The sequence below is a fragment of the Thamnophis elegans genome, chromosome 14 (assembly GCF_009769535.1).
Source record: "Thamnophis elegans isolate rThaEle1 chromosome 14, rThaEle1.pri, whole genome shotgun sequence".
In the NCBI taxonomy this organism is placed as follows: Eukaryota; Metazoa; Chordata; class Lepidosauria; order Squamata; family Colubridae; genus Thamnophis; species Thamnophis elegans.
In genome coordinates, this window is record NC_045554.1 from 28,780,503 (window position 1) to 28,806,669 (window position 26,167).

Here is a 26,167-nt window from a genome sequence, read left to right on the forward strand (position 1 = left end):
AGATTTTTGTAATTAACACAGAGATGAAAGGAGCCAGCTTTCTTTTCCCTAAACAACACTGGAGCAGCCACTAGGGGCCTAGCAGGTTCAATAAAACCCCTTTGCAAATTTTTGTCAATAAACTTCCTTAATTCATCCATTTCACAAGGGGTAATCATAGATATCAATATGTGACCCAACCCCCTCCCCCTGGTAACCCCATCCTATAGTCCAATCTGCACACCCCACAGGTGTCATGTGGGAGACCTCTTCAAAAAGCATCATCAGGTTGGTATATTGGGCAGTTGGCCTTGGCAGCAAATCCTCTATCTGCAGCATGCAGAGTAGATGGTGAGAACAACTCCCTTTTAACAGTCACTCCTGCACTGAATACTTCCCCACCCCAAAACCATGTCCCCCTCCCCATTTTAATGGCAGCCAAAAGCAAGCAGTCCAATCACACTTGGCCAATAAAAAATACTATTCTATTCTATTTTTTGGTGAAACTTTGATCTTCACTGTTGACAAAAAATAATGTTAGAAGCTTGGCAAAAAGGCTAATTCACACAGGCCAGCTTGCAAGTTTTGATTAAGGTTATCTTACAATAAAGATACAGCCAGGATTCCTGATTGTGCTTCTTGTCTGGAGTACCTCACAATAATTAAATTTGCAAGTTGGAAAGCACACCTCTTCCCCCTCATGTTTAAAAATCCAAGAAACTAGGGAGAGCCTCTTTTGAGATTTGGTCCCCATTTGTTCCGGAAGTTCATCTGCCTCTTAAATCACGATTGCCTAGTCTGCAGCACTTCCTCCTGTCTCCCAACCCATATACCATGATTACACCCAAAGAACAGCATTATTTCTTCTAAATCAAATTTATAATATTGAAGATACATTTTTCAGATTAGCCATATAACTCTTTTCTTCATGTGACTGTTTTAAACCACGTAGCCTATGAATTTCATCTGGATCTTTCTGGTGTCGTCGGTCTCTTTTTGGAGAGAATGACTTTGCCTGGAGTGATGGGGAAACCTTCTCTTGATCTAGTCACTCTCCTGGCGGCCTTTCACGGATATTTTAAAACTTGAAGGGAATAGTGTGACACCCAAGTTAGGTGTGAAATCAGGTGCCTGGAATTTATCTGGCCAAGAGAGCTGGAAATTTCTCAGGATGCTGGTGAGGAAGAGGAAGAGCTCCATCCGAGCCAGATTTTCTCCTAAGCAAACCCTTGGTCCTGAAAACCAAAGACAAGATCAAAGGTCAATGCTATTCATGTAGAGAGGCAAACACTTTTATGATAAAACAGCATTCCTGAAACAGAGAGTTTGTGGCTGTGGAATGTCGTTTGAAACTGACTAGTTCCCTGAGATTTAATGGGCCTCTGTGTTTGTGTGTGTGTCTGCGTATTTGTGTTGTGTGTGAGAGGGGGGAGAATAGGAAAGCAAAACATGCGTTTCCTGGCTCATGAATTGGCATATTTTCGGGTTTATCTTGTTTTTTTAAAAAATTCCAGTTTTTTTAATTTTATAACATAAAAAATTCCATTTTTAATTCAACAATGTTGTTGTTTGGGTGCAAATACTTTTAGGAAATAGTAATCAAAATATTTACAACAGTGTTCATTAAATTAGTATTGATTATAATAGTATTAATAATGATGATGATGCTTACTTAACCATTTTAACATACCTCCCTTATTAATCCTTTCCTTCTCTTTCCCTGTTTCTAACTCCTGTTTTTGTCAGCTAATCATTTGATAAAATGAGTCCCAGATCAAAAGATATTCAGTTTCTTCCTTTTCCTTAATTGTAAGTGTTAGACCTGTGATGGTGAACCTACAGCACAAGCGCCGGGGGGAGGGGGGAGATGTCACACAGAGCCCTCTCTGTCGGCACAAGTGCCGTCGCCAGCTGCTCTTTTGGTTTCTGGCATGCCGGCCAGCTAGTCTTCATGGGGGCTGGAGTGCTGGAAAATGGCTGGAAAACAGCCCAAAAATGCCCCCAAACCAGGCCGTTTTTCAGGGCTTTGGGGAGTTGTTTTCCAGGCCATTTTCTGGCTGTTTTCCAGGCCATTTTTGGGCTGTTTTTCTTTGCAGGCACCCAAGCAACCAGAGGTCCAAAAAACTACCTGAAAGTGCCCCCCAAAACAGCTCAAACTTGCCAAAAAACAGCTGGACTGCCCAGCTGGTGTTTGGGTTTTTGGTATTCCGGTGTGCATGCGCATGCACATCCATTCTGGTTTGGGCATTTGGTGCCAAAAAGGTTCACTATCACTGTGTTGGACCATCCATTTCTGCACATTCTAATCTTTTTTAAATAATCTGTTGGGATTTCTTCACTTTTCCATTGTTTTGCAAATGCAATTTATCTTGTTCAGACAGAGAACCTACAACAATGCTTCCACAAAAATTGGCAAATATATTCCAAAAGTGAATGTGCTCTTCTGCTGCTCCCCATTGGCTACATTCAGAGTTTTCTCCATCCAAGGATGCACTGAAGCAGAAGGTTTTAGTAGACAGGGGTTGACTCCACAGGGCTGTCTAATTCCTGGTTCTGTGTGATGTGCAGCCTTTGCCATTTAAAGTAAAACACACACACACACACACACACACACACACACACACACACACACACACACAATTTACCTGCTGAAAATGGCAAAAAGGCTTCCGGCTTCACAAACTCCCCCTTTGCATTCAGGAAGTTGGAAGGGTTGAACTCGTGTGTGAATTTCCACTGAGATTCATCGTGATGAACAGAATGGAGGTTGATGAAAACGGTTGTGCCCTGGAAAAACCAGGAAAACTAGATCACACGGAAGAAAGAGCTTAGTGATGGAAGGGATCTGGAATCAATTTTGCTTAGCTCTTTTGAGATCTGGTTCAAGAATGGGACACTGATGGTGAAAAGGATCATTCATAGACTCATAGGGCTGGAAGGAAACTTGGTGGTCTTCTAGTCCAACCCTCTTCCCAAGGGGGGAGCCCCTTATAGCATCCAACCTTCTTCCCAAGGCGGGAGCCCTTATAGCATCTCAGAGAAATGGCTGCCCAACTTTTTCTGGAAAACCTCCAGCGATGGAGAGGCTAACTTTTCCACTGATTAACCTTTCTCACTTTCAGGAAATCCCCCCTTATTTCCAGTTTGGAGCTCCCTATGATGAGTTTCCATCCATTGCTTCTTGCCCTGCCTTCAGGTGTTTTGGACAAAGAATTGACCCTTCTTTTTTCTGACAGCCCGTTAAGTATTGGAAGACTGCTGTCATGTCATGTCTCCCCTCATTCTTCTCTTCGTTTGGCTAAATATACCAAGCTCCCTTAGCCTTCATTTTGCAGTTTAGCCTTCAGATCCATGGTCCACCAGTAAAAATTCCCAGTTTTACCTTGGGAATTTGATAGCCCCCAAGCTGTGCATTTTGGATGGGTGTGTGAGCTACTCCGAGAGGAACAACAGTTGTACAGCGCTGGATTTCATGAATGACGGCATTTGTGTATGGCAGTTTTTCTCGATCTTCATATTTCAGGTTGGAACTACTTCCCAGAAAAGCATCTATTTCCTTCTGGCATTTCTCTGCAGTGCAAATAAATTAGTTAATGAGGAGTCTAAGGAAGGGGACATCAACAGAATGATGCAGTCATTGTTCCCTGGGAAGAAGGACTGAAGCGTTTTTAAGGGCAGAAAAATTAGGTAACATTCAGAAGATAATCTGAAAGTCACCTCCATAATTCACTGGAGTAGAAGAAGGGGAGGATATCCAGCACAATGAGATGTGCAAGACCAATCAATCACAATAGAGCTAGAAGGGACTTTGGAGAGTCCAACTCCCTGCTCAAGTGGAAGAATTGGATTTTCTGGTCTAGTCTATGTAGCAGAGTTGATAATTATTTTGTCAAGCGCAGGAAATGGCAATTCAAAAGAATATGGTTTTATTGCATGCTAACTCAATCTACAAGAATCTGAACTGCTAATGGTCAAAGCAAATTGGAGTTAGATAAGAGTCAATGCAACTGAAAGTGGGCAGGACTTAGAACTCTTGTGGGCACAAAGGGACTCAAGACTGATGACACACTTGACCCCTCCCTCAGGCGCAGCCTTGTCATCTCCTACTTACATTTTTGAAAACTTCACACTGATTCCCCATCTTTTGTGTCCTTCTCAACTTGGTGCTCTCCTTGAGTTGTGGGAGAACAATTCATCTCTACCTGGGAATTCTAGCTACTAAAGTTCTAAACATTCCCAAAAGATGAATCTGTCTAAATCCAAATGAAGCTTTTAGAGAGGTCCAGAATCACTATCTCAAGACCCATCCTAATCAGCTGAGAAGATATAGGTAAGTAAAGCGCAGGGGCAGGCAGGCAGGCACACCTGATCATTGGAGCAAACCAGCTCGCTCCCCAGCTGATCGTCAGAGCTACCGGTTTGCCAGAATTGGTGCGAACCAGCTAAATCCCACCCCTGTTTTGCATGATTAATAGAAGGAATCTTCGTCATTTGCTATTTCCATACCTTGGATATCTGGAAAGGCTACCAAATAGAGCATTGCCCACTGAAGTGATACAGACGTTGTTTCTGATCCAGCAGTCAAGAGGTCCATCAGTAAAATTAGTAATTGTTCTTCTTCAAAACTTGAACCTTTCTGCTCTGCCTTTTATGAGTTAAAACAAAGAAAGAGAAAATAGTCCTCAAGGTACATGAATCAGCCCTGAACTATTTGTTCAGTGATGGTTTGAGATTATGACAGTACTGAAATTAATGACTTAGGGACTATTCTCACACTTATGACCATTACAGTATCCTGCAGTCACATGAACAAAATTCAGACACTTGGCAACCACATGTACTTATGACAGTTGCAGCATCCCAGGGTCATGTGATCAGCATTTAGAGTAGAGTAGAGTAGAACAGAACAGAACAGAATAGAATAACAGAGTTGGAAGAGACGTTGGAGGTCTTCTAGTCCAACCCCCTGCCTAGTCAGGAAACCCTACACCACTTCAGACAAATGGCTATCCATTGTCTTCTTAAAGACTTCCAGTGTTGGGGCATTCACAACTTCTGGAGACAAGCTGTTCCACTGATTAACTGTTCTAACTGTCAGGAAATTTCTCCTCAGTCCTAAATTGCTTCTCTCCTGGATTAGTTTCCACCCGTTGCTTCTTGTCCTGCCCTCAGGTGCCTTGGAGAATAGTTTGACTCCCTCTTCTTTGTGGCAACCCCTGAGATATTGGAACACTGCTATCATGTCTCCCCAAGTCCTTCTTTTCATTAAACTACACATGCCCAATTCCTGCAACCGTTCTTCATATGTTTTCCAAGATTTATAAGATTCTCACTCTCTTTCCAACAAGCAAAGTCCATGGGAGAAGCTGGATTTCCTTAATAACCATGTGATCCAGTTAACAATTGCAGCAATTCACTTAACATTACAGCAAACAAGGTTGTAAAACGGGGTGTGAATCGCTTCACACATGCCCTTGCTTAGTGATGGAAGCTCCAGTGCCAACTGGGCTTATAGGTTGAAGACCATTTGTATGATTCTAGAATATTTTTCACTCACATCTATTGAATGAAGTTCACATTTGTTCATGTTCTGATTTAAAACATTGAGTTGGCTGCCACAGGTGAAACAAAGTCCCATAGATAAGTTCAGATAACACAATATAGTTTGCTCCTCCCTTTAGGACAAACCTCTAATTCACACAAATTTCAAGAGAGTCTCTGTGCTAATTGTTGAACTAACCAAGCAACCAATTCTGTATGCTTTTAGATTATCTGTTTTTCGTACTCACACAACTGCAATGGGGCAGCCACCGCTTCAAGATGAGAACAACTATATAAGAGTGCAAAATCAAGCAAAAGGTTTTTTTTTACCTTTTTCATTTCTTTTAGGTATGCATCAATGAAATCTTGACTTTCTTCAGGAGTCAAGTTTGTCTTGTGTTCCTCCAGCACTTTTTCAAGCAAATCAAACATTGTACGGGCGTTTGTCAGTATTTTCTGATGGGGCAGGGGAAGCCTCCTCACTAAGGGCACGGCGTTATAAAGCTGCCAACAAAGAGAAAAGAAGTCAAAATTAATTAAAATGATCATTGGGTAATATACGCTGTAGGGCCATGAGGGCGAATATATGGCACACATGCCAGAAATGGCATGGGGAGGCATGTGGCTGGCATGCTTAATGTCACATGTTCCTCCAGTTGATCTTCATGTGCGCATGCATGTCAGTCACCGGAAAACAAACTAGTTGGTGCGCATGCATGTGCTAAAAACTGAAAGTTCATTTTCCAGCATGAGCATGCCCACTAGGCAGTTTCTCTTCTCCTGATGCATGGGCACACTTCCTTTTTGGGGTTCCACCACAAAACCACGCTCGACTAAACCACGTCCGACTAAACCGCGTAGCTGACGTCATCAACAGGGCGACAACAGCGCGGAGACAGAAGCACGCTGTAAACCCTAAACCTAAAATTAACCCCTAACCCTAAACCTAACCCCCCCAAACCTAATCCTAAACCTAATCCTAAACCTAACCCTAAACCTAACCCTTAACCTAACCCTTAACCTAACCCTAAACCGAATCCTAACCCTTAACCTAACCCTAAACCTAACCCTAACCCTTAACCTAACCCTAAACCTAACCCTAAACCTAACCCTTACCTTAAATTGAATCGGCTTGCTTTCAAAGCGCTATTTAAAGCGCCCTTCTTTCTCCGCGCTGGCTGTTTTTGCCCTGTTGATGATGTCAGCGATGCGGTTTAATTGGGCGCGGCTTAGTCGAGCGCGGTTTTGATGGGTCACGCCTTTTTGGCACTTTGCCGCAACTACTGTAGGGGTGTGTTGGGAGAGAAAAAAAAACACCTTCAACTATCTATGTTCATGTATGTTATTTGATGTTGAACTTTTGATAGAGCACAAACATTTAAGGAAGTTAATATTTCAATAAAGTGGTGTCATGCCCTAATTAACTCTGTTTCCTGCTGATTCAACCAAGTCAGTCATAAAATTATGATGTTCCCTTAAAAATAAATAAAATTGTGCAAGGAAAGTTGAATAAATTCCAAAATAGAGAAGGCATTTCATCTATCGGTGACTTTCTCAACCTCAACAATTTTTAGCATTCTGGGAATCATGACCATTTTCCTGGCCTCCTATCAAGGGTACCATGGCCCAGGGCCCCGTCATCATTTTCAAATTTTGATGCGACACGTCCATCACAGTCCTCAAAACGTTGTCATCGTTTTCAAAACGTTTCCCAAACAGAATGGATGACATGATGTTGGTGACTGCAGTTTCAAGAAATGGACGAGGATCAAGAGGTGAATCTGCAGGGCAAACCAAAAGAAAATAAGATTAGCATTAATCCTGTGATGCAAGAACAAACACAACCCTAACCCTACAACCAGAATGCTAAGCTCTTCCCACTCTGCATCAACACACACAAACTCTCTCTCTCTCTCTCTCTCTCTCTCTCACACACACACACACACACACACACACACAAATATAGGTCTAACTGTGATGAAAAAAGAAGCGACATTGGTGTGATGATTCCCCAGCTATCCCGTCCTGTCCCAGGTGAGCTTACCTGAGTTTTCAGCAAATGCTTCAATCAAACAAGTTGCCTCCTGCAAAATCTTCTCTTGCATTGATTTTTTGCCCAGTCCAAAGTTCCTGAGAAGCATCAGTGAAAACCTTCGTTGTTCTTTCCATGCTGGGCCGTAGGGTGCTAATATTATGCCTGTAAAAATGAGAGACGGAAAATGAAGCAATGATAAGGATTAAAAAAATGCTTAGAGGGAATGGTAAAACAGCGAATAGAGTTAAAACCAGAGCTATTTCTATTAGGCATATTAAGAGGGAAATATAACAAAAAAAAAAAATCCTAATATTTAGTGCTACACATAATAATGGCAGCCAGAATAGTATATGCTCAAAATTGGAAAAATGGAAATATACCCTCTGAAGAAATAGTAGTAAAGAAAATATTAGACTGCACTGAGATGGATAGGTTGACAATGGAAATCAAAGACAAAGGAGAAGCCAAATACTATTTAATTTGGGATGTATGGTATAATTGGCTTGATAATAGATGCAAAGATTAGAAAATTAATGATGAAAGATGATTAATGAATTCAAAATTAGAAAAAAGTGTAAACATAATGAAAGATGAATATTTATTATATATAATAGTACATAATGATAAGATACTACAAAAATGTAAAAAAAATATCTAGAATGATAACCGTATAATGTATACATACGTAATAATATATATAAATGTAAAATAACTGTGGATATAAACCAGTATAGAGTTGTTACAAAACTGGAACTGTGATGTAAAATGAAGAAAACTGTACAATAAAAAATATTCAAAGCTTTAAAAAAGAAAAGAAAATGAGGCGATGGAACTACAGTCACTGTTTGAAGTTACGATGGCACTGGGGGGGAAAGTGACTGATGACTGCTTCTCACACTTACGACCATTGAAGCAGCCCCATAGTCACATGATCAAAATTCAGTTGCTTGGCACCTTACTCATACTTATGACGGTTGCAGTGTCTCGGGGTCATGTGACCTTTTACGACCTTTTGACAAGGACATTCAGTGGGAAAGCTCGATTCACTTAACAACTGTGTTTACTAAGTTAACAACTGCAGTGGTTCACTTAACGACTGTGGCACAAAAGGTCATAAAATGGGGCAAAACTCACTTAACAATTGTCTCACTTAGCAACAGAAATTTTAAGCTCAATTGTGGTCATACATTGAGGGCTACCTGTATTTATCCAATGGTAAAACCTGATGAATTAATTAATCAGGCTATGGATTCACGTAGCCATCGATCTTATAATTGCCAAGGTAGCATAAACATCCAACATAAGCGAACAACAAAAGTAGAGAGAAAAATAGTGGTTAGAAATGATATATTGGTACCTTTTTTCTTAAGGATATCGTCCACTATTGGATTATCTGCCCTCCCAGCAAATTCTATGCCTTTTGTCACCAAGACCTCTTTGGCTGCAGAAAACCCATGAGTGAAGACCGCAAACGTTCCTCCGATGTAGAGACTGAAGACAGGACCATATTTTTGGGCTAGCTGAAATGAAATCACCGGGATTAATTTAGAATTGGGGTCGGCAACCTTAAACACTCAAAGAGCCACAAAGGTCCTAACCGGAAGCCTCCCGTTCAATTCTGGAGCCAACCAGAAATCCTGTTTTCCCCACCATAGAGTCTCCTCCTAGCATGGCGTCCTTTTTCCCCTACCTGTCCTAACCGAAAGCCCTCCCAATTGTGGAGCCGACCGGTGACAGGGAACCTCAGCAAAGGGATGAAAGAGCCACATGTGGCTCCAGAGCCACAGATTGCTGACTCCTGACCTAGAAGCATCAGGAGATTGGTTGGAAGCAATCACTTGCAAGGATGCAACACGGTTGAGACGCAAGAGTTGTTGAACCTGCATCACAGGCCATCTCCTTCCAAAACCTTCAGCCTATCCTTTCCCCTCCTATTTGGGCATAGATGCAACTTCTTATATGCAGAAGACTGATGGGATCTGATGAGTAGAATTATATCATTAAATGAAATGGGTTTGATTGTAAATTGTGACCCATCCAAAACTGGATTTCATCCTGATAAATCTGCAGACAAGTCAAATTATCTTCAACATGATGTTGAAAAATATAGCATGGTCACTCAAGGGTGCTTTTCCTAAAGGCAACTGGACTTTCTCAGTTTTTATTTGAAAATATTTCACCTCTTCATAACTAAAGAAGCTTCTTGGATGGGAAGCTAAACAAAACCAAGAAAATCCACTTATCTCTTGGAAAAAGCACCTTTGGGACAACCGTGACCTGGATAATTGAGAATCTCCATAGACACAGTATATCACCGTTATCCGTAAGTAGCCTCACTTCCCTCCATTCCCACAGTCCAATTTACTTTATTAATTTTACCTAGTTTATGAATCAGATCAAATTATTCTTTCATAAGCACTAGAAAAACACTGCAACCTTCTCAATAGCCTAGTTTAAAAGCTATAGAAACACAGCTGCTTTGGTCGTGCTGATCGATGATCTCTGGCGGGCCAGGGATAGAGGACATTCCTCTATCCTAGTGCTCCTTGACCTCTCAGTGGCCTTCGATACCATCAACCATGGTATCCTTCTGCGACGGTTACGGGAGGTGGGAGTGGGAGGCACTGTCTTAAGGTGGTTCTCCTCCTACCTCTCGGACAGGTCTCAGTCGGTGTTGGTTGGAGGACAGAGGTCGACCCTTAGGTCCCTCAACTATGGGGTGCACAGGGTTCGGTCCTGTCCCCCCTCCTATTTAACATCTATATGAAGCCGCTGGGTGAGATCATCCGGCGGCACGGGATTAAATATCATCAATACGCAGATGATACTCAATTGTATCTGTCCGCCCCGTGCCAACTCAACGAAGCAGTGGAAGTGATGTGCCAGTGCCTGGAGGCTGCCAGGGTCTGGATGGGAGCGAACAAGCTTGCACTCAATCCAGACAAGACCGAGTGGCTATTGATGCTGCCTCCCAAAGTTAGTCCAGACATTCCATCTCTTAGCCTGGGGGGGTGAAATTATACACCCCTCAGAGAGGGCTCACAATTTGGGTGTCCTCCTGGACCCACAGCTGACGTTAGAGCACCATCTGTTGGCTGTGACCAGGGGGGCTTTCGCCCAGGTTAGCCTGGTGCACCAGTTGCGGCCCTACCTGGACCGGGAGGCACTTCAAATAGTCACTCATGTCCTCATCACCTCAAGACTGGATTACTGTAACGCGCTCTACATGGAGAGTGTTCTGAAGAGTGTTCGAAGACTACAGTTGGTTCCGAACACAGCCGCGCAAGCGATATGGGGTGTATCTAGATAACCCATATTACACCTATCCTCCGCGAGCTGCACTGGCTTCCTGTTGGTCTCCGGACGCGCTTCAAGGTGCTAGTCGTTACTTTTAAAGCCCTACATGGTTTAGGACCTGGCTACCTGAGAGATCACCTCCTGCCACTTACCTCCCAATGACCAACAAGATCACACAGGTTGGGCCTCCTCCGGGTACCGTCAGCCGGACAATGTGGCTGGCGACTCCCCGGGGAGGGCCTTCTCTGTTGCTGCGCTGGTCCTGTGGAACAATCTGCCTGCAGAGATCCAGACCCTTACCATCCTCCCAGCCTTCTGTAAAGCTGTCAAGACCTGGCTATTCCAGCAGGCCTGGGGCTGTTGATAGATATCCAGCCCCGTTTAGATGGAATGGGTGATATGAATTTTAATACTGTATTTTTATTTTTTATCTCTATTTTTAAAATCATATGTTTCTTGTCTGTTGTGAGCTGCCCAGAGTCCCTATGGGAGTGGGCAGCATACAAATTCTAATAAACTTGAAACTTGAATAGAACACAATGTTATGAAATTGGCACTCAACTAAGCCCATTAGGAAAGCCTTTTAATTAAGAATAAGTTAACTAGTGGAAATGTAATGTAAAATTGTGATACAGATGTAGATAGCTGAAAGCCCATTGAAAGTGGGGTCAAGAATAGGGAGAAGACTCAAACTCCAATATCTTCACTTTAAATAATTAAGAGTGGCAGGTACATTACTACCGTCTTTTGATTACTGAAAAATATTTCTTTACTTCTCTACTTATGGTTTAAGTTTAAGTTTATTAGATTTATATGCTGCCCTTCTCCCAAGGACTCAGGGCAGCGTACAACATTAAAAGAAACACATAATACAAAAGTTAAAAAAAATTAAATAGAATATCCCAAACAAACCCAATTAGAATTGACAATAACATTTTTTTTAAAAAAAATCAAATTAAAATTAACAATGATCAATAATTTATTTTGTTTTGTTCAGGCCAGGCTGGCTTGCTGGAAAAGCCAACTTTTTAGGGCGCGTCGGAAGGACCGGAGGTCGGGGATTATACGAAGCTCCGGGGGCAGCTCATTCCAGAGGGAAGGCGCTCCCACAGAGAAGGCTCTCCCCCTGGGGGTCGCTAGCTGACACTGTGTGGCCAACGGCACCCTGAGGAGGCCAACTCTGTGGGATCGCACTGGACGGTGGGAAGCTACTGGTGGCAGTAGGTGGTTTCGCAGGTATCCTGGGCCTAAGCCATGGAGTACTTTAAAGGTCATAATTAGTACCTTGAATCGCACCCAGAAGACAACCGGCAACCAGTGCAGGCTGCCTAAAAGGGGTGTAACATGGGATCACCTAGGTGCCCCCAAGATAACCCGTGCAGCCTCATTCTAGAACAGTTGAAGCCTCTGGGTGCTCTTCAAGGGCAGCCCCATGTAGAGAGCGTTACAGTAGTCCAGGCGAGAAAGGACGAGGGAATGAGTGACTGTGCACAGAGCATTCCGATCCAGGAAGAAGCGCAACTGATGTACCAGGCCAACCTGGTAAAAATCCACCCTGGTCACGGCCATTAGGTGTTCTTCTAAACTAATCCACATATCCAGGAGGACTCCCAGATTGCGGGCCCTCTCTGTGGGGGCTAAAATTTCTCCCCCTATCATCAAAGATGGAACAAGATGCACAAATCGGGATGACGGAAACCACAGCCACTCAGTCTTGGAGGGATTGAGCTTGAGCCTGTTCCTCCCCATCCAGATCCGCACAGCTTCCAGGCATCGGGACATCACGTCGAGGGCATCGTTTGGGTGGTTTGGGGTAGAGATGAAAAGTTGGGTATCATCAGCATATTGATGATACCGTACCCCAAAACCACGGATGATCTCACCCAGTGGTTTCATATATATGTTGAACAGGAGGGGTAAGAGAACCGGCCCCCGGGGCACCCCACAAGTAACGCGCCTCAGGGTCGATCCCTGCCCTCCAGTCAACACAAACTGCGACCGATCCGACAGGTAGGAGGAGAACCACCGTAAAACGGTGCCCCCCACTCCCAACCCCTTGAGTTGTCGCAGTAGGATACCATGGTCGATGGTATCGAAAGCCACTGAGAGGTCTAATAGGACCAGGACAGAGGAGCAGCCCCTGTCCTGGGCCCGCCAGAGATCATCGACCAATGCGGTCTCCGTGCTGTATCTGGGCCTGAAACCTGAACTGAAACAGGTATCCAGGTAGACAGCTTCATCCAGGTACTGGGGAAGCTGACGTGCTACCGCACTCTCGACAACCTTCGCTACAAAGTGAAGGTTGGAGACTGGATGATAGTTGGCTGAAGAAGCTGGGTCCAGGGAAGGCTTCTTAAGGAGGGGCCTCACCACTGCCTCCTTCAAGGTGGTGGGAAAGAACCCCTCTCTCAACGAAGCGTTGGGAATCACCTATAGCCAGCCTCGTGTCTTTTCCCGGAAAGCCGAGACTAACCAAGAGGGACACGGGTCCAGCACACAAGTGGCAGCACTGAGTCTCCCCATAATCTTGTCCATGCCCTCGGGGGTCACAGTATCAAACTCATCCCAGATGGTCTCCACAAGATTCATCCCCATCGACTCACCCAAATCTACCTAGTCAGAGTCCAAGCCTGTCCGGATCTGAGCGATTTTATCCTACAGATACTGAACAAATTCTTCAGCCCTACCCTGCAAGGGGTCTTTCCCAGCTCCTTGATTAAGTAAGGAGCGGATCACCCTAAACAGGGCGACTGGGCAGTTATCTGCAGATGCGATAAGAGCGGAAAAATGTTGCTGTTTTGCTGCTTTTATTGCCACTAAGTAGGATTTAATATGAATTCTTACTAGTGTTCAATCAGATTTGGACCGGCTGGCCCCCCAACCACTCTCTAGGAGTCTTTTCCAGTGTTTCATCTCCTGGAGCTCCTCAGTAAACCAGGGAGCTACCTGGGATTGACACTGGGTCAGAGGCCGCAAAGGCACAACACGATCCAAAGGCCCAGTTGCCGCCCTATCCCAGGCTTCCACTAGGGCTGCGGTCGAGTTGTGAGCAAGGGATTCAGGAAAAGTCCCAAGCTCCATCAGGAACCTTTCAGGGTCCACCAGGCGCCTGGGGCGGAACCCTCTAGTCGGTTCTGCCTCCCTGCAGTGAGGGGTAGCAGTATGGAAGTCAAGACTGATGAGGAAATGATCCAACCATGACAAGGGTTGGATAGAAATATCCCCTAAATCTAGATCATTCATCCACTGCCCAGAGACTAAAATCAGGTCGAGCATGTGTCCCCCATTATGGGTGGGGTCTTGAATTAACTGAGTTAGGTCCTTAGCCATCATGGAAGCCATGAACTCCCGAGCTGACTCGGATGTCTCGCCAATGGAAGGCAGATTGAAATCCCCTAGGATCATAAGCCTGGGGAAATCAACTGCCGATCCAGCTAACATATTTAGCAGCTCCGGCAGGGCCGATGAAATGTAGCAGGGAGACAGGTACATAACAAAAAGGCCCACCTGAACTCCAAGGCCCCATTTCACAAAAAGGGACTCACACCTGCCTATCTGAGGCACAGTGACCTCCTGAGGTCTGAGACTTTCCCTAATAACCACTGCCACCCCCCCACCTCTACTCTGGGCTCTCAGCTGGTAAAACGCCCGGAAGCCTGGTGGGCATAATTCACTAAGGGGAACACCCCCTCATGGCCCAACCAGGTCTCCGTAATGCCCGCCAGGTCCGCTCTACCCTCTTGTATGAGGTCGTAAATGAGAGGAACCTTATGTACCACGGACCTGGCATTAAGCGACACCAGCCGGAGACCAGGGTCCTGTAATCCCAAGCACCCAGGGGTGTGGGAGGGGTGATGAGGGTCAGAATGTGCGATCGCTCTTAAACAGCGGACCCGTGTTCCCCAACATAATTTGGCCCTCGGCCCCCACCATATCTGCCTCTCCCACAAACAGTAGAGATGGTGAACCCCCCCCCCCCAAATGGAGTGGCTTAATGTCTCCCCCGGAATCCCAACACTTCCCGGCACTCCCGATCCGCGCCCATTAGTTAGCTCTGGCCTGTGCCCTGGCAGACTCCCCCCCCAAAGCCTGACTGAGCAATCCGTATCAACCCCCCACCCCCCACCCCCTTAAAATTTGATTAAAAAACCCCTGTAAAAAAAACCCTAAGAAGTCTCTTCTTCGCATGCCACCTCTCAGGATCCCACGATCCGTCATTAAGGAAGCGTCTTGATAGGCAAGAAGGCCATCCCCGGGAAAGGGGGAGTTCCCGAAGGGAATAAAGTTCTGTCGCTGTATAGCATAGAGGAGAGTGTGGCATCAACCAAACGGGATGACATCACGGGGAGATGGAACGAGATGACATGTCCATGGGGGGGGGGAGCCGACAGTGTTCAAGGGGGTTAGCGGGAAGCTGCTGCTGGGCACACCCACGTCGGCTCCAGAGATCCCAAGCTGGGCATCCTGCCGACGCTGACCGCACCCACACTGGCAGCTGCCGATGCTCTTCATTCTCCTCTCACCACCAGCCGCCCCCTTTCACTCATGATGTTCCGGCTACGAAGCAGTAAATCGCAGCTCAAGGGTATCCCCGAGGTCCCAGGAAGTTCTCATAGCTGGACCTGGAACCAACGATGGGATAGGGTACCCCTGCAAGCCCCCGAAAAGGACAATCATCTCCCCGAAGCTCTCCTCAAATGTGACAGGATACCATCTTGGGCATGCACAGAACTTATGTTCTTCAAAGTACCAATTTTTTTTCAAAGCCCATGAAGGTCAGACATAGTTCTAGGATTGATTTCATCTCAAAAAACTGATCCTCTCGAGAGTAGCCCAATTCTATTAACTATCAGGATTCCTTCAAATCAAACATACATCTCTACAGAGCAGAATCCTTTAATATCGAACTAACATGCTGAAAGTTTGCTCCCCTAAATTTTTCTTTGATCTCCTGTAATTACAAGGAAACACCCTTCATTTTTGCTGAGTTATTCGATGGAGATTAATGTGGGATCGAATAAGGATCTGTACCTGATCCAAGTCCTTGAGGGGATTCTTCTTACTGAACTGAAGTAGGTTCCCAAGCAGGGGGAGGCTCCATGGTCCAGGGGGGAAACCTTTGGGACGTTGGCTCTTCCAGAAACAGAAGAATAGGAGGGAAAGAACAATCAGCCAACTGAGAATAACCATGTTGATAGCAGGGACGTTTCTCTCTATGTGTTTCTCAGCTGCTGTGACTTTAGCAAACCAGCCAGAGATTAAATCTTTAAGGTCACGATGAAAGATAAACTTTGAACAGAACTAGATTTCATAATCTGCAATTTAAAAAACAGGAAAGTTTGGGTTACCTGCATTAAAATCTTTCTCAACAGTACCATTTAGGTAGCCTTTGATTTATGAGCAATTGATCAGTGACCATTCAAAGTTCTGATGACATGGGAAAAAATGACTTACAAAAATAACTTACAATTACAGATTGTCCTCGAATTATGACCATTTGTCATCTCCAACAATCTGGGTCCTCATTTTATTGACCTCAGAAGGATGCCCATTTCCTACACTTCCAATTGCATTCTGTGTTTTCTCTGGGAAGGTAAGGCAGCTGGTGTGAAGATCTCATCGGATCCCCACAGTTACAAGGCTGTCAGATGGGGAGAACCCAGAAAGATTGAGCAACAGCAACAAAGACAAAAAGGAAAAAGGGCTGAAGGACAATAATGACTTTCTTCCAGCAGGAGCTAAACCAAAGGGGGGAATGTGGTGAGAACCACAAGAAGGAAAGAGTAAGGAGGGAATAGAAAGGAATCTTCAGAATTATCCCAATTGGAGTAGAATTATTTCTGCTGTTATTTCAATACTCCATTCGTCTGTTAGAGCTTGGCCTTGTTCCCTTGATGATATCTTCTTGTTCAGGAATGATGGGTATTTAGCCTGGTGTGCCCTGCCTAACTGAGTGACTTTGTGATTTAGATTTTTGGAGAACGTTGCAAAGACTTTATTCTGTCCAGAGTATTGATGCTTGGGAATAGATCCCAAACCAACAGGCTGCCCATTCCAACACAGATTATATAGCTGCCCATGTTTTAACCAACTCTGGGAAGCAGTGGTGGGATTCAAATTTTTTTTACCACCAGTTCTGTGGGTGTGGTGTGGCTTTGTGGGTGTGGCAGGGGAAGGATACAGCAAAGTCCCCTTTCCCTCCCCACCCCATTAACCTGCTTTCCAGCTCTGTTCTCCTATTCAGGGCAACAAAAGAAGATCTGCTAGGAGGCTGGGAAGCAGTAGGGGCGGGGCCAGCCTATTTCCCGGTTCTCCAAATTGCTCAAAATTCCCGCTACCAGTTCTCCAGAACCTGTCGGAACTGGCTGAATACCACCTCTGCTGGGAAGTCTCCCAATGAAAGATAAAACTTACAAAACCATATCAATACTATAAAACTGAATAGATTAAAACAGTCCTGATCCCAGCTGCAGCGTCGAATGTGCAATTGGCCAATCTCACCCTAGCATCGAGGGAATAAACTTCCTCATTGGCTTTTTGTTGTTGGTTTTGTTGCCTTCCCTTTTGTATTGTCCCCCCCACCTTCCCTTTGGTTTTGTTAGCCGCCCTGAGTCCCCCGGGAATAGGGCGGCATACAAGTTGAATAAAACCTCAAACCTTTTTGTCAGCAGGGAAAGACAGAGGCAGACTGCTCTGCTTTGAATATGGCTGTTTTCAGTCTTTCCCTCCTATTCTTCTGGTTTTTGAAAAATAAACCTCCAAAGGTTTTCCCCCTGGGCCATGGAGGCTGCCCCTGCTTTGGAATCTGCTTCAGTTCAATAAAAATAACCCTCTGAAATTCCTTGATGTGGTAAGGCTCCTTAATTGCTCTTATATCAAACTCCATGCAGAAAAGCAAGGAGTTTGGCTGCCATTTTTAAAAGGAGGCTGGCTGAGCAGTTCTGTGTCTGTTAAATGTTTCCCACTTTGATTGAAAATGCACCCTGCAACCCATTGAGAAGAAAAAGAATAGAATAGAATTCTTTATGGGCCAAGTGTGATTGGACACACAAGGAATTTGGTCCATATGCTCTCAGTGCATATAAGGAGAATAAAATACATTCATCAATAAGGAAAGATACAACACTTAATGATAGTCAAGGTTACTAATAAGCTATCAAATCATACTACGAAACATATAAAAACAATATAAATCGTAACGATACAAGCAACATGGTTATAGTCATAAGTGGAAGAGATAGGTAATAGGAAGGAAGAGGAGAATAATAGTAATACAGTCTTAGTAACTAATTTGACAGTGTTGAAGGAATTAGTTGTTAAGCAGAGTGATGGCGTTTGGAAAAACACTGACCTTGTGTCTAGTTGTTCTGGTGTGCAGTGCTCCATAGCGTCGATTTGAGGGTAGAAATCAAAACAATTTATGTCCAGGATGCGAGGGGTCTGTAGATATTTTCACAGCCCTCTTTTGGACTCGTGCAACATACAGGTCCTCAATGGAAGGCAGATTGGTAGCAATTGTTTTTTCTGCAGTTCTAATTATCGGTTGAAGTTCATGTTTGTCTTGTTTGGTTGCAGAGCCAAACTAAACAGCTGAGAAAGTTATGCTGATAATCAGATTCCAGGTACGTAAGGATATACCTTTGATCTGGAGCAATCCTAACCCCCCAAAGACATTGAAATGCTTCCAAAAGATTCTCCAGAGTTTATTTGCATTGCATGGAGGGTTTATAAATGTTTGAGCTGAATTCGAAGGGTCAGCTCTGCCCTTTTCCAAAACAACATTTGGAATTTCCTAGAATAGAACCAGAAATCTTTCTAGACCACCTTAAACCCTGCCAAATTCTTTGGAGAAGGAAAAAAGGCCATGCAGCTGCTGGAAGTCACTGCTTTCACTTTCTTGTAAACATTGCAATTCCATTCTGTCACTCTGATGCTAAATTTCTATTATACAATTAGGGGAACTTCTTTTTAAACAAACACCAACATGTAGCAATTCCCCTGGATAAAATGTCCAAAATGTTATGTGTAAGATTTATAATGTATGAAATGTTAATTTAAGATTTTAACAAAGAGGCTTCTGATGAAACGCTTCCAATAATTGCTATTAGAGTTTGCGCTTTGTCTTTGCCTCAAGGAGGTATGTGAATTCTCACAAAAGTGAAAGTTAGAGAGGGGGACATTGTTGTTCCTATGTGTTTCTGGCCTATTGTAAGTACAAATGGGCCTTCTTGGAAAACATGTTCTGCCATGCATCGTTCTTTGAGCTGAATTAAACTTGGCATGTTCCTACTTTTTATTTGAAGGATAAGCATGAAGTATTGCCCGACAGGGGATTACACAATGGCTCAGTGGCTAAGATGCTAGCCTGGCAGTTTGACAGTTTGAATCCCTAGTGGTGTGTTACTTGTCCCAACTTCTGCCAACCTAGCAGTTCGAAAGAATGTAAAAATGCAAGTAGAAAAGTACGAACCTTTACCTTCCATTCCACTCCACTCCACTTAACTCCACTCTACCTATTCTGTTCTGTTCTGTTCCATTCCACTCCACTTTATTCCATTTTCCACTATTAACGCCTTGCACAAAAAGGTTATTATTACAAGATAATCAGGTGGGCAGAACCCAGAAAAAATGAGCAATGGCAGCAAAGACTGAAATAAAAAAAAGACTAAAGCAAAGAAAGAGTTACTTTCTTCCAGCAGGAGCTAAACCAAAGGGAGGAATGCGGCAAGGACTATGAGAAGGAGAGAGTAAGGAGTGAGTAGAGAGCAATAAAGTGATAAATGAAATAAAATTAAACAAGTAACTAAGTGGTAATTAAAAAAATAAAATAAGCAGGGGGCTAGAGTAGAAGGCCTCCAAGGTTCCTTCCAACTCTTCTACTCTATTCCATTCCATATTTTCTATTCTATTCTATTCTATTCTGTTCAATTCCATTCCATTTCAATCCATATTTTCTATTCTATTCTATTCTGTTCAATTCCATTCCATTTCAATCCATATTTTTTATTCTATTCTATTCCATTTCAATCCATATTTTCTATTCTATTCTGTTCCGTTCCGTTCCATTCCATTCCACTATTCTATCTATTCTATTCTATCCTTCTAATAGCATGGCCTTTGAAATCACATTCAAATGAGTCTTTTGCCAGCTGGAAGGAACATTTGTACATCTGAACTGGACTATGTTGTTTCTCTGTGTCATAAAATATATGTGGGTATATGCCTATTTATTTATTTATTATTTATATTATTGTCATGTTTATGTAGTGTGTATTGGAGATGGAGACCCTCTGAGAGCTGAATGCAATGAAATTTCATTCTACTGTATGGCGATTAGTGTACATTTAAAGTGACAACAAAGTGATTCGCCAGAAAGCAGGAAGAAGAGTTATATTGTTATCTAGAAATAAATCCTTTCCCCTCTACAATATTCCTACTAAGTAGTCCAGTGAAAGTTCTGTATACAACATGCGTACAAGTTGAGAGGGAGGGGGTAACAGCGGATCACTTTGGAGAATGGAGCAGGACGGAGCTACAGGTAATTGTTCAAGTTCATCACCTTGGTGAGGCTACGTCGTATCATTGCAGCAATTGGTTCTCAGTGATTTCCTAATAACTCTTTGCTCATTGTCTTGTTTTGTTTCAGTTTGCAGAAAAATATGGACCCGTCTACTCTCTTTATTTGGGAACCAAACCCATAGTCTTAATTCACGGATTTCCTCTAGTGAAAGAAGTCCTCGTGATAAAAGGGACAGAATTTGCTGGGAGACCAGTCTATTACATTATTGATTTAATCACTAAGACAAAAGGTAATGATACAATTTTCAAGAAGTTTGAATGCCTCTTCAAGTTACTGTATTTTTCAAAGTATAAGACGCACCTTAGTTTTGGGGAAGGAAAACAGAGTGGGGGAGAATTCTGCCTACCAGGTATTCATCTGGCTAGTCCTTAGCCTGGTAAGCTTCAGCACATTAGTTTGCTCAATGGTTTTGAGGTTGGGGATGGTGGGGGCTGTGCACAGGTTGGTTGCTGCCGGCATAACTGCCAGTTTGGTGTGCATTCAATTGTGCGCATGCAACTTAACTTTACTCACACCTGTGCCAGATGCCTGCTTCGTGTTCATCACCCAGCAAGGTTTAACCAAACTTCATTCAGACAACCTAAAAAATTAGCTATGACCTATAGGATAGCTATAGGATACATTTCTTGCACAGGAACAGGAAGCTCAAGGGCAAGGCCCAAGAGAGAGGATAAATAACACTCACTCTACACTCCATGTGCTCATCTGCACCCAAAACCCACATGGTTCTGTCCATCAATAAACCATCTTTCCAATCAGCCTCCATGCTTCCAGTGTCTTTCTCCTCACTTGGAACTGAACCAAGATGAATATTTCTTTCAACAACCTTCTGACAAGCAAAGCCAATGGGGAAGCCACGGCTGCATAATTCACTTAACACCTGCTGTGATTCTGTGGCATGGAACGTCGTAAAATGGTGCAAACTCACTTACTGTCTCGCTTAGCAACCGAAAATTTGGGCTTAATTGTGGTTGTAAATCGAGGACTACCTGCATCAATCTTTGACTTGACAGGCATAATCACACAGTCTTATGGTGAAGTGTGGAAGGAGCAAAAGAGGTTTTCACTGAGGCTGTTCAGAAACTTTGGCGTGGGGAAAAATCTGATGGAGGAAAGGATCCTGGAGGAAGCATCGTATTTGACTCAGGCTTTTACGGAGAATATGAGTAAGCTTTCCCGGGAGAGGGTGGGATGGTTGGGAATTGTCCTTTTGTAGCTGCTCCCTTTTCCGTAGGACAAAGGTGACCTCAAAGTTGGCCATTGAATTGGTGCACTCATGCAGAATGGGAGAAACATAGAATTATGCATAAAATTCGAAGCCCTATTGGCCAAAATAAGACCTTTTATTTCATTTAACAGTTCTGTGTTCTAAGGTTGAAGTGCTTAGTTCTTGGTTGGCAAAAGGTTGATAGAAGTTTGGGGTTAAGTGGGAAGTTTCATCATGTCTAAAATCCTAGAAAATGGAACAAGTCAGCGACTTTTGATTTCCTGGAATACTGTTTGCCACCATTTACTGGGTCTATGTCCATGATGGTAAACCTATGGCATGTTTTCCAGAAGTGTGTCGGTGTTTGTTGCATAAATTCAAATCCAGAAAGCAAATGCCGTCATTCATGAAATCCAACGCATATCAAGTGTACTTCCACTGGGACTTCCTCATAAAACTATTAATGATGTGCAACTTCTTGGATACAAAATTCCCAAGGTAAAGGTAGAAACCTATGAGTGGGAACGGTATAGTGTTGGTGATTCTCCAGGCAAATCTGTAGTTGTCTGATGTGAGATCTTTCTCTCTCTGTCTCTTTCTGTCTCTGTCTGTCTGTGTGTCTGTTTCTCTCTCTCTCTGTATCTCTGTCTTTGTCTCTTTGTCTCTGTCTGTCTCTCTGTCTCTCTGTCTCTCTGTCTCTTATCTCTGTCTCTCTGTCTCTGTCTGTCTCTGTGTCTCTCGCTGTCTCTCTTTCTCTGTCTCTTTCTCTGTCTCTCTATCTGTCTGTCTATCTGTGTGTCTTTCTCTCTCTTTGTCTCTCTGTCTCTGTCTTCAACCATATCTCAATGGGATCCTTCTTGAAGTTCATCCAGAGCCATGTCTGACAATGAGGGTTTTCTTCAAGATGACCTCATTTGTTTTGACTTCTGCAGGACACTATGATTTTGGTCAACATCCAGTCTGCCCATTGTGATGAATCCCAGTGGAAGTTTCCCAATGAGTTCAATCCCTCCAACTTCCTAAATGAAGAGGGGGAATTTGTGAAGCCAGAAGCCTTTTTGGCATTTTCAGCAGGTGAATGATTCTCTATGTATTTCTCTCACTCTCTGTATCACTCTCTCTGTCTCTCTCTCTGTCTCTCTATCACACTTTCACACACACAGATACACACACACACACACCAAACACACACAGTCTTGTTCTTTCTCCTTCTGTCTCTCCACACGTTGACTGACAATTCTTGCAGCATGCAATGATCCCAAACAACCCAACCTTTCTTTAGAGAATTATGGAAGTCAGCTCCTGGGCTTTGATTACACGTCAATGTTCCCTAGGAAAAGGGAGCCAAAAAGAATCACAGGGAACCATGTTGAAAACTATCATTGCAAAACAGCTGAAAAAAATGTTTCCTTCTGGTCACAGAATTCACTCTAGGGACATCATCTCCTGTGTCTGTGAAAGCCTTGTGGGAGGTTCTCTGTGTGAAAGTCTCCTCGGAGATGGTTGGCACAAGATAAAGCAGGCAACCTGGTGAATTCCTGAGCCCCTTCAGACAATTCTTGTGCCTTCTTAGTAACTGCCTCAGTTGAAAGAGATTCTCTAAAGTAAAATCCTCCAGGGGATGTTTCTCTAATAGGATTTATAGGTACTCCTCATTTAGTGACTGCCTTGTTTAGCAATGATTCACTGTTACAACAGTGATGGAAAAATACCTTTGCAGTAATGAAAAGAACATATGTCTGTAACGAAAAGTAAAGCTGGAATCAGATCATCATTGCAGCCCAGAAATAAAAATAAATCTAAGCTTTATTGACAAAAAGGGACCCTGATAAGAAGGGCTGAGTCACTTAAATAGAGGTAGTCCTCGCTTTACGACCACAATCAAGCGCATGGAATGCTGTTACCTTCCCACTAAAGGCAGTTCCTATTTTTCTACTTGCATTTTTACGTGCTTTTAAACTGCTAGGTTGGCAGAAGCTGGGACAAGTAATGGGAGCTCACTGCATTACACGGCACTAGGGATTTGAACCGCCAAACTGCCGACCTTTCTGATCGACAAGCTCAGTACCTTCTTAGCCACTGAGCCACCACATCCCTTTTTTCAAGGATAAAAGAAGGCAAAAAACCCCACCAACTTTGGAAGTATCTCTGCTAAATTTATTTCTAGGATATTTGCAGTTTGGCCCAATATTTCATTCAGTCAACATTCCATTCTTCCTCTTTAGTTGCCTTCAGTTTAGCATGAGTTTAACGATCTGGCTAGATGATTTTAGTGCCTTTTTTATCTTGAAAAGCTTCATTAAATTTGATCGTAATCATGGAACATTTTAATTTTGGAACAGAACCAAGCAGGTGTAAGGAATTGTAACAGGCTGCCAACTTCCAGCTGTCTGAATCTGTCTGGCTTCCCTCTTTCTCCTTGTCTTTTCAGGACCGAGATTCTGCTTAGGGGAAATCCTGGCACGGATGGAGCTCTTCCTCCTTTTCACCAGCATTGTCAGGAACTTCCAGCTATCCTGGCCAGATAAATCCCAAGCACCAGATTTGACACCATACTTTGCGATTACACAATCCCCATCCCGCTTTAAGGTGTTGCTGAAATGTCGCCAGCCAAGTGGGTAGATTGAAGTGATGATCTGCAAGATAACCCATTCAAGACAACCTCTCCAACAGCTGGAGAAATTCACCACAAGATCACTTTTTGAAATGCATGAATAAAGGGCTATCTTATGCCACATTTTCTAATGGATGACTAGTCTTCTTTATGAGGGAGATGAAATCCATTTTCGTTGTCTCTCTTCTTTTTCTTCAAGGTTGCTCAAAGGAAGAATGGAGAAGAGCAGAGCCCATAGCTTCTTTATCAAATGACTCTTCCTAGCAGGAGAATCTGGTTCCTTACAGAGTGGAGGGAGCTGTAGAGCTAGAATGACAAAGGAACTCTTGGCTTCAGGGGAGGGGGAGGCAACTTGCCTTGGTCTTTGCCAGTCAACCATTCCAACCAGACAAGCGAGGCCAAATCAAGAAACAGACACCACTGGGATTTCAAATATGCTACTTTGTTTTATTATTTATATTTTATTTATTTTATTATTTTATTATTTATTTTACTATTTTACTATTTTACTATTTTACTATTTTACTATTTTACTATTTTACTATTTTACTATTTTACTATTTTACTATTTTACTATTTTACTATTTTACTATTTTACTATTTTACTATTTTACTATTTTACTATTTTACTATTTTACTATTTTACTATTTTACTATTTTACTATTTTATTATTTTATTATATATTTTATTTACTTTATTTACTTTATTTACTTACTTATTTTATTATATATTTGTTTTATTTGTTTTGTTTGTTTTGTTTGTTTTGTTTGTTTTATTTGTTTTATTTGTTTTATTTGTTTTATTTGTTTTATTTGTTTTATTTGTTTTATTTGTTTTATTTGTTTGTTTTGTTTGTTTTGTTTGTTTTGTTTGTTTTGTTTGTTTTGTTTGTTTTGTTTGTTTGTTTTATTTATTTTATTTGTTTTGTTTGTTTTGTTTGTATTATTTGTTTTATTTGTTTTATTTGTTTTATTTGTTTTATTTGTTTTGTTTGTTTTGTTTGTTTTATTTGTTTTGTTTGTTTTGTTTGTTTTGTTTGTTTTGTTTGTTTTGCTTGTTTTGTTTGTTTTGTTTGTTTTGTTTGTTTTGTTTGTTTTGTTTGTTTTGTTTGTTTTGTTTGTTTTGTTTGTTTTGTTTGTTTTGTTTGTTTTGTTTGTTTTGCTTGTTTTGCTTGTTTTGCTTGTTTTGTTTTATTTATTATTTTATTTGTTTTATTTTTTTATTATTTTATTGCCTAGAACGTTGAGCTTGTCGATCAAAAAGATCAGCAGTTCGGCAGTTCGAATCTCTAGCAAATGCAAAATATGTTTGACTTTCTGGCCACATGGGCAGCTTTGCTATAGTTTGACTACAGCACCCACTTTTCACAGCGGTGACCCTGTATAGTTCCTGGAAGCATGTCTCCCAGATCTTTGGGGGATGTGACAACCCAGCATGATTGAACCATGGCCTTTGGCTCTTGATGTGATAATGCCAGAATAAGGTCTTTGGATTTGATTTGAATGTCTTTGGATTTGATTGAACTAAGGAGAAAATCCCTAACGGTGAGATCAATCAGCTAACGTAATGGCTTGTCTCCAGAAGTTTGGGTATAGGGTCTCTTGCCTGAGCAGAGGGTTGGACTAGAAGACCTTCAAGTTACCTTCCAAGTCTTTTATTATGTATTCAATGGAATGGCTTGCATCCAGAACTTTGGGTATTCTATCATTGGAGGCTTTCAAAAAGTGACTGGACAACCATTTGTTTGAAATGGTATAGGGTGTCTTGCCTGACCAGAGGGTTGGACTAGAAGACCTTCAAGTTCCCTTCCAAGTCTTTTATTCTGTATTCAATGGAACGGCTTTCCTCCAGAAGTTGTGAATGCTCCAACACTGGAGGTTTTCTTTTTTCTTTTTTTAACAAAAGGGTTTTTT

General features: G+C 42.6%; 2 protein-coding genes across 2 annotated transcripts; one reads left to right on the forward strand and one right to left on the reverse strand.

The window, feature by feature from the left end:
• Nucleotides 1-474: 474 nt before the first annotated feature.
• LOC116518156 (cytochrome P450 2J6-like) lies at nt 475-18,338 on the reverse strand. The gene is made up of 10 exons (XM_032231436.1): nt 18,204-18,338; nt 15,884-16,167; nt 8,913-9,075; nt 7,565-7,717; nt 7,141-7,301; nt 5,851-6,024; nt 4,486-4,624; nt 3,362-3,549; nt 2,625-2,766; nt 475-1,214 (listed from the first exon to the last, which is right to left on the reverse strand). Exons 2-10 carry the CDS (start codon nt 16,040-16,042, stop codon nt 1,024-1,026), a joined length of 1,470 nt encoding a protein of 489 aa, XP_032087327.1. The 5' UTR covers nt 16,043-16,167; nt 18,204-18,338; the 3' UTR covers nt 475-1,023.
• A 100-nt stretch (nt 18,339-18,438) lies between these two features.
• On the forward strand, nt 18,439-24,334 carry LOC116517912 (cytochrome P450 2J2-like). Its single transcript, XM_032231097.1, has 7 exons — nt 18,439-18,474; nt 20,499-20,661; nt 21,446-21,647; nt 21,792-21,797; nt 22,014-22,137; nt 22,572-22,713; nt 24,071-24,334. The coding sequence occupies exons 1-7, from the start codon at nt 18,454-18,456 to the stop codon at nt 24,259-24,261; spliced, it is 849 nt and encodes a 282-aa protein (XP_032086988.1). The 5' UTR covers nt 18,439-18,453; the 3' UTR covers nt 24,262-24,334.
• The last annotated feature ends 1,833 nt before the right edge of the window (nt 24,335-26,167 follow it).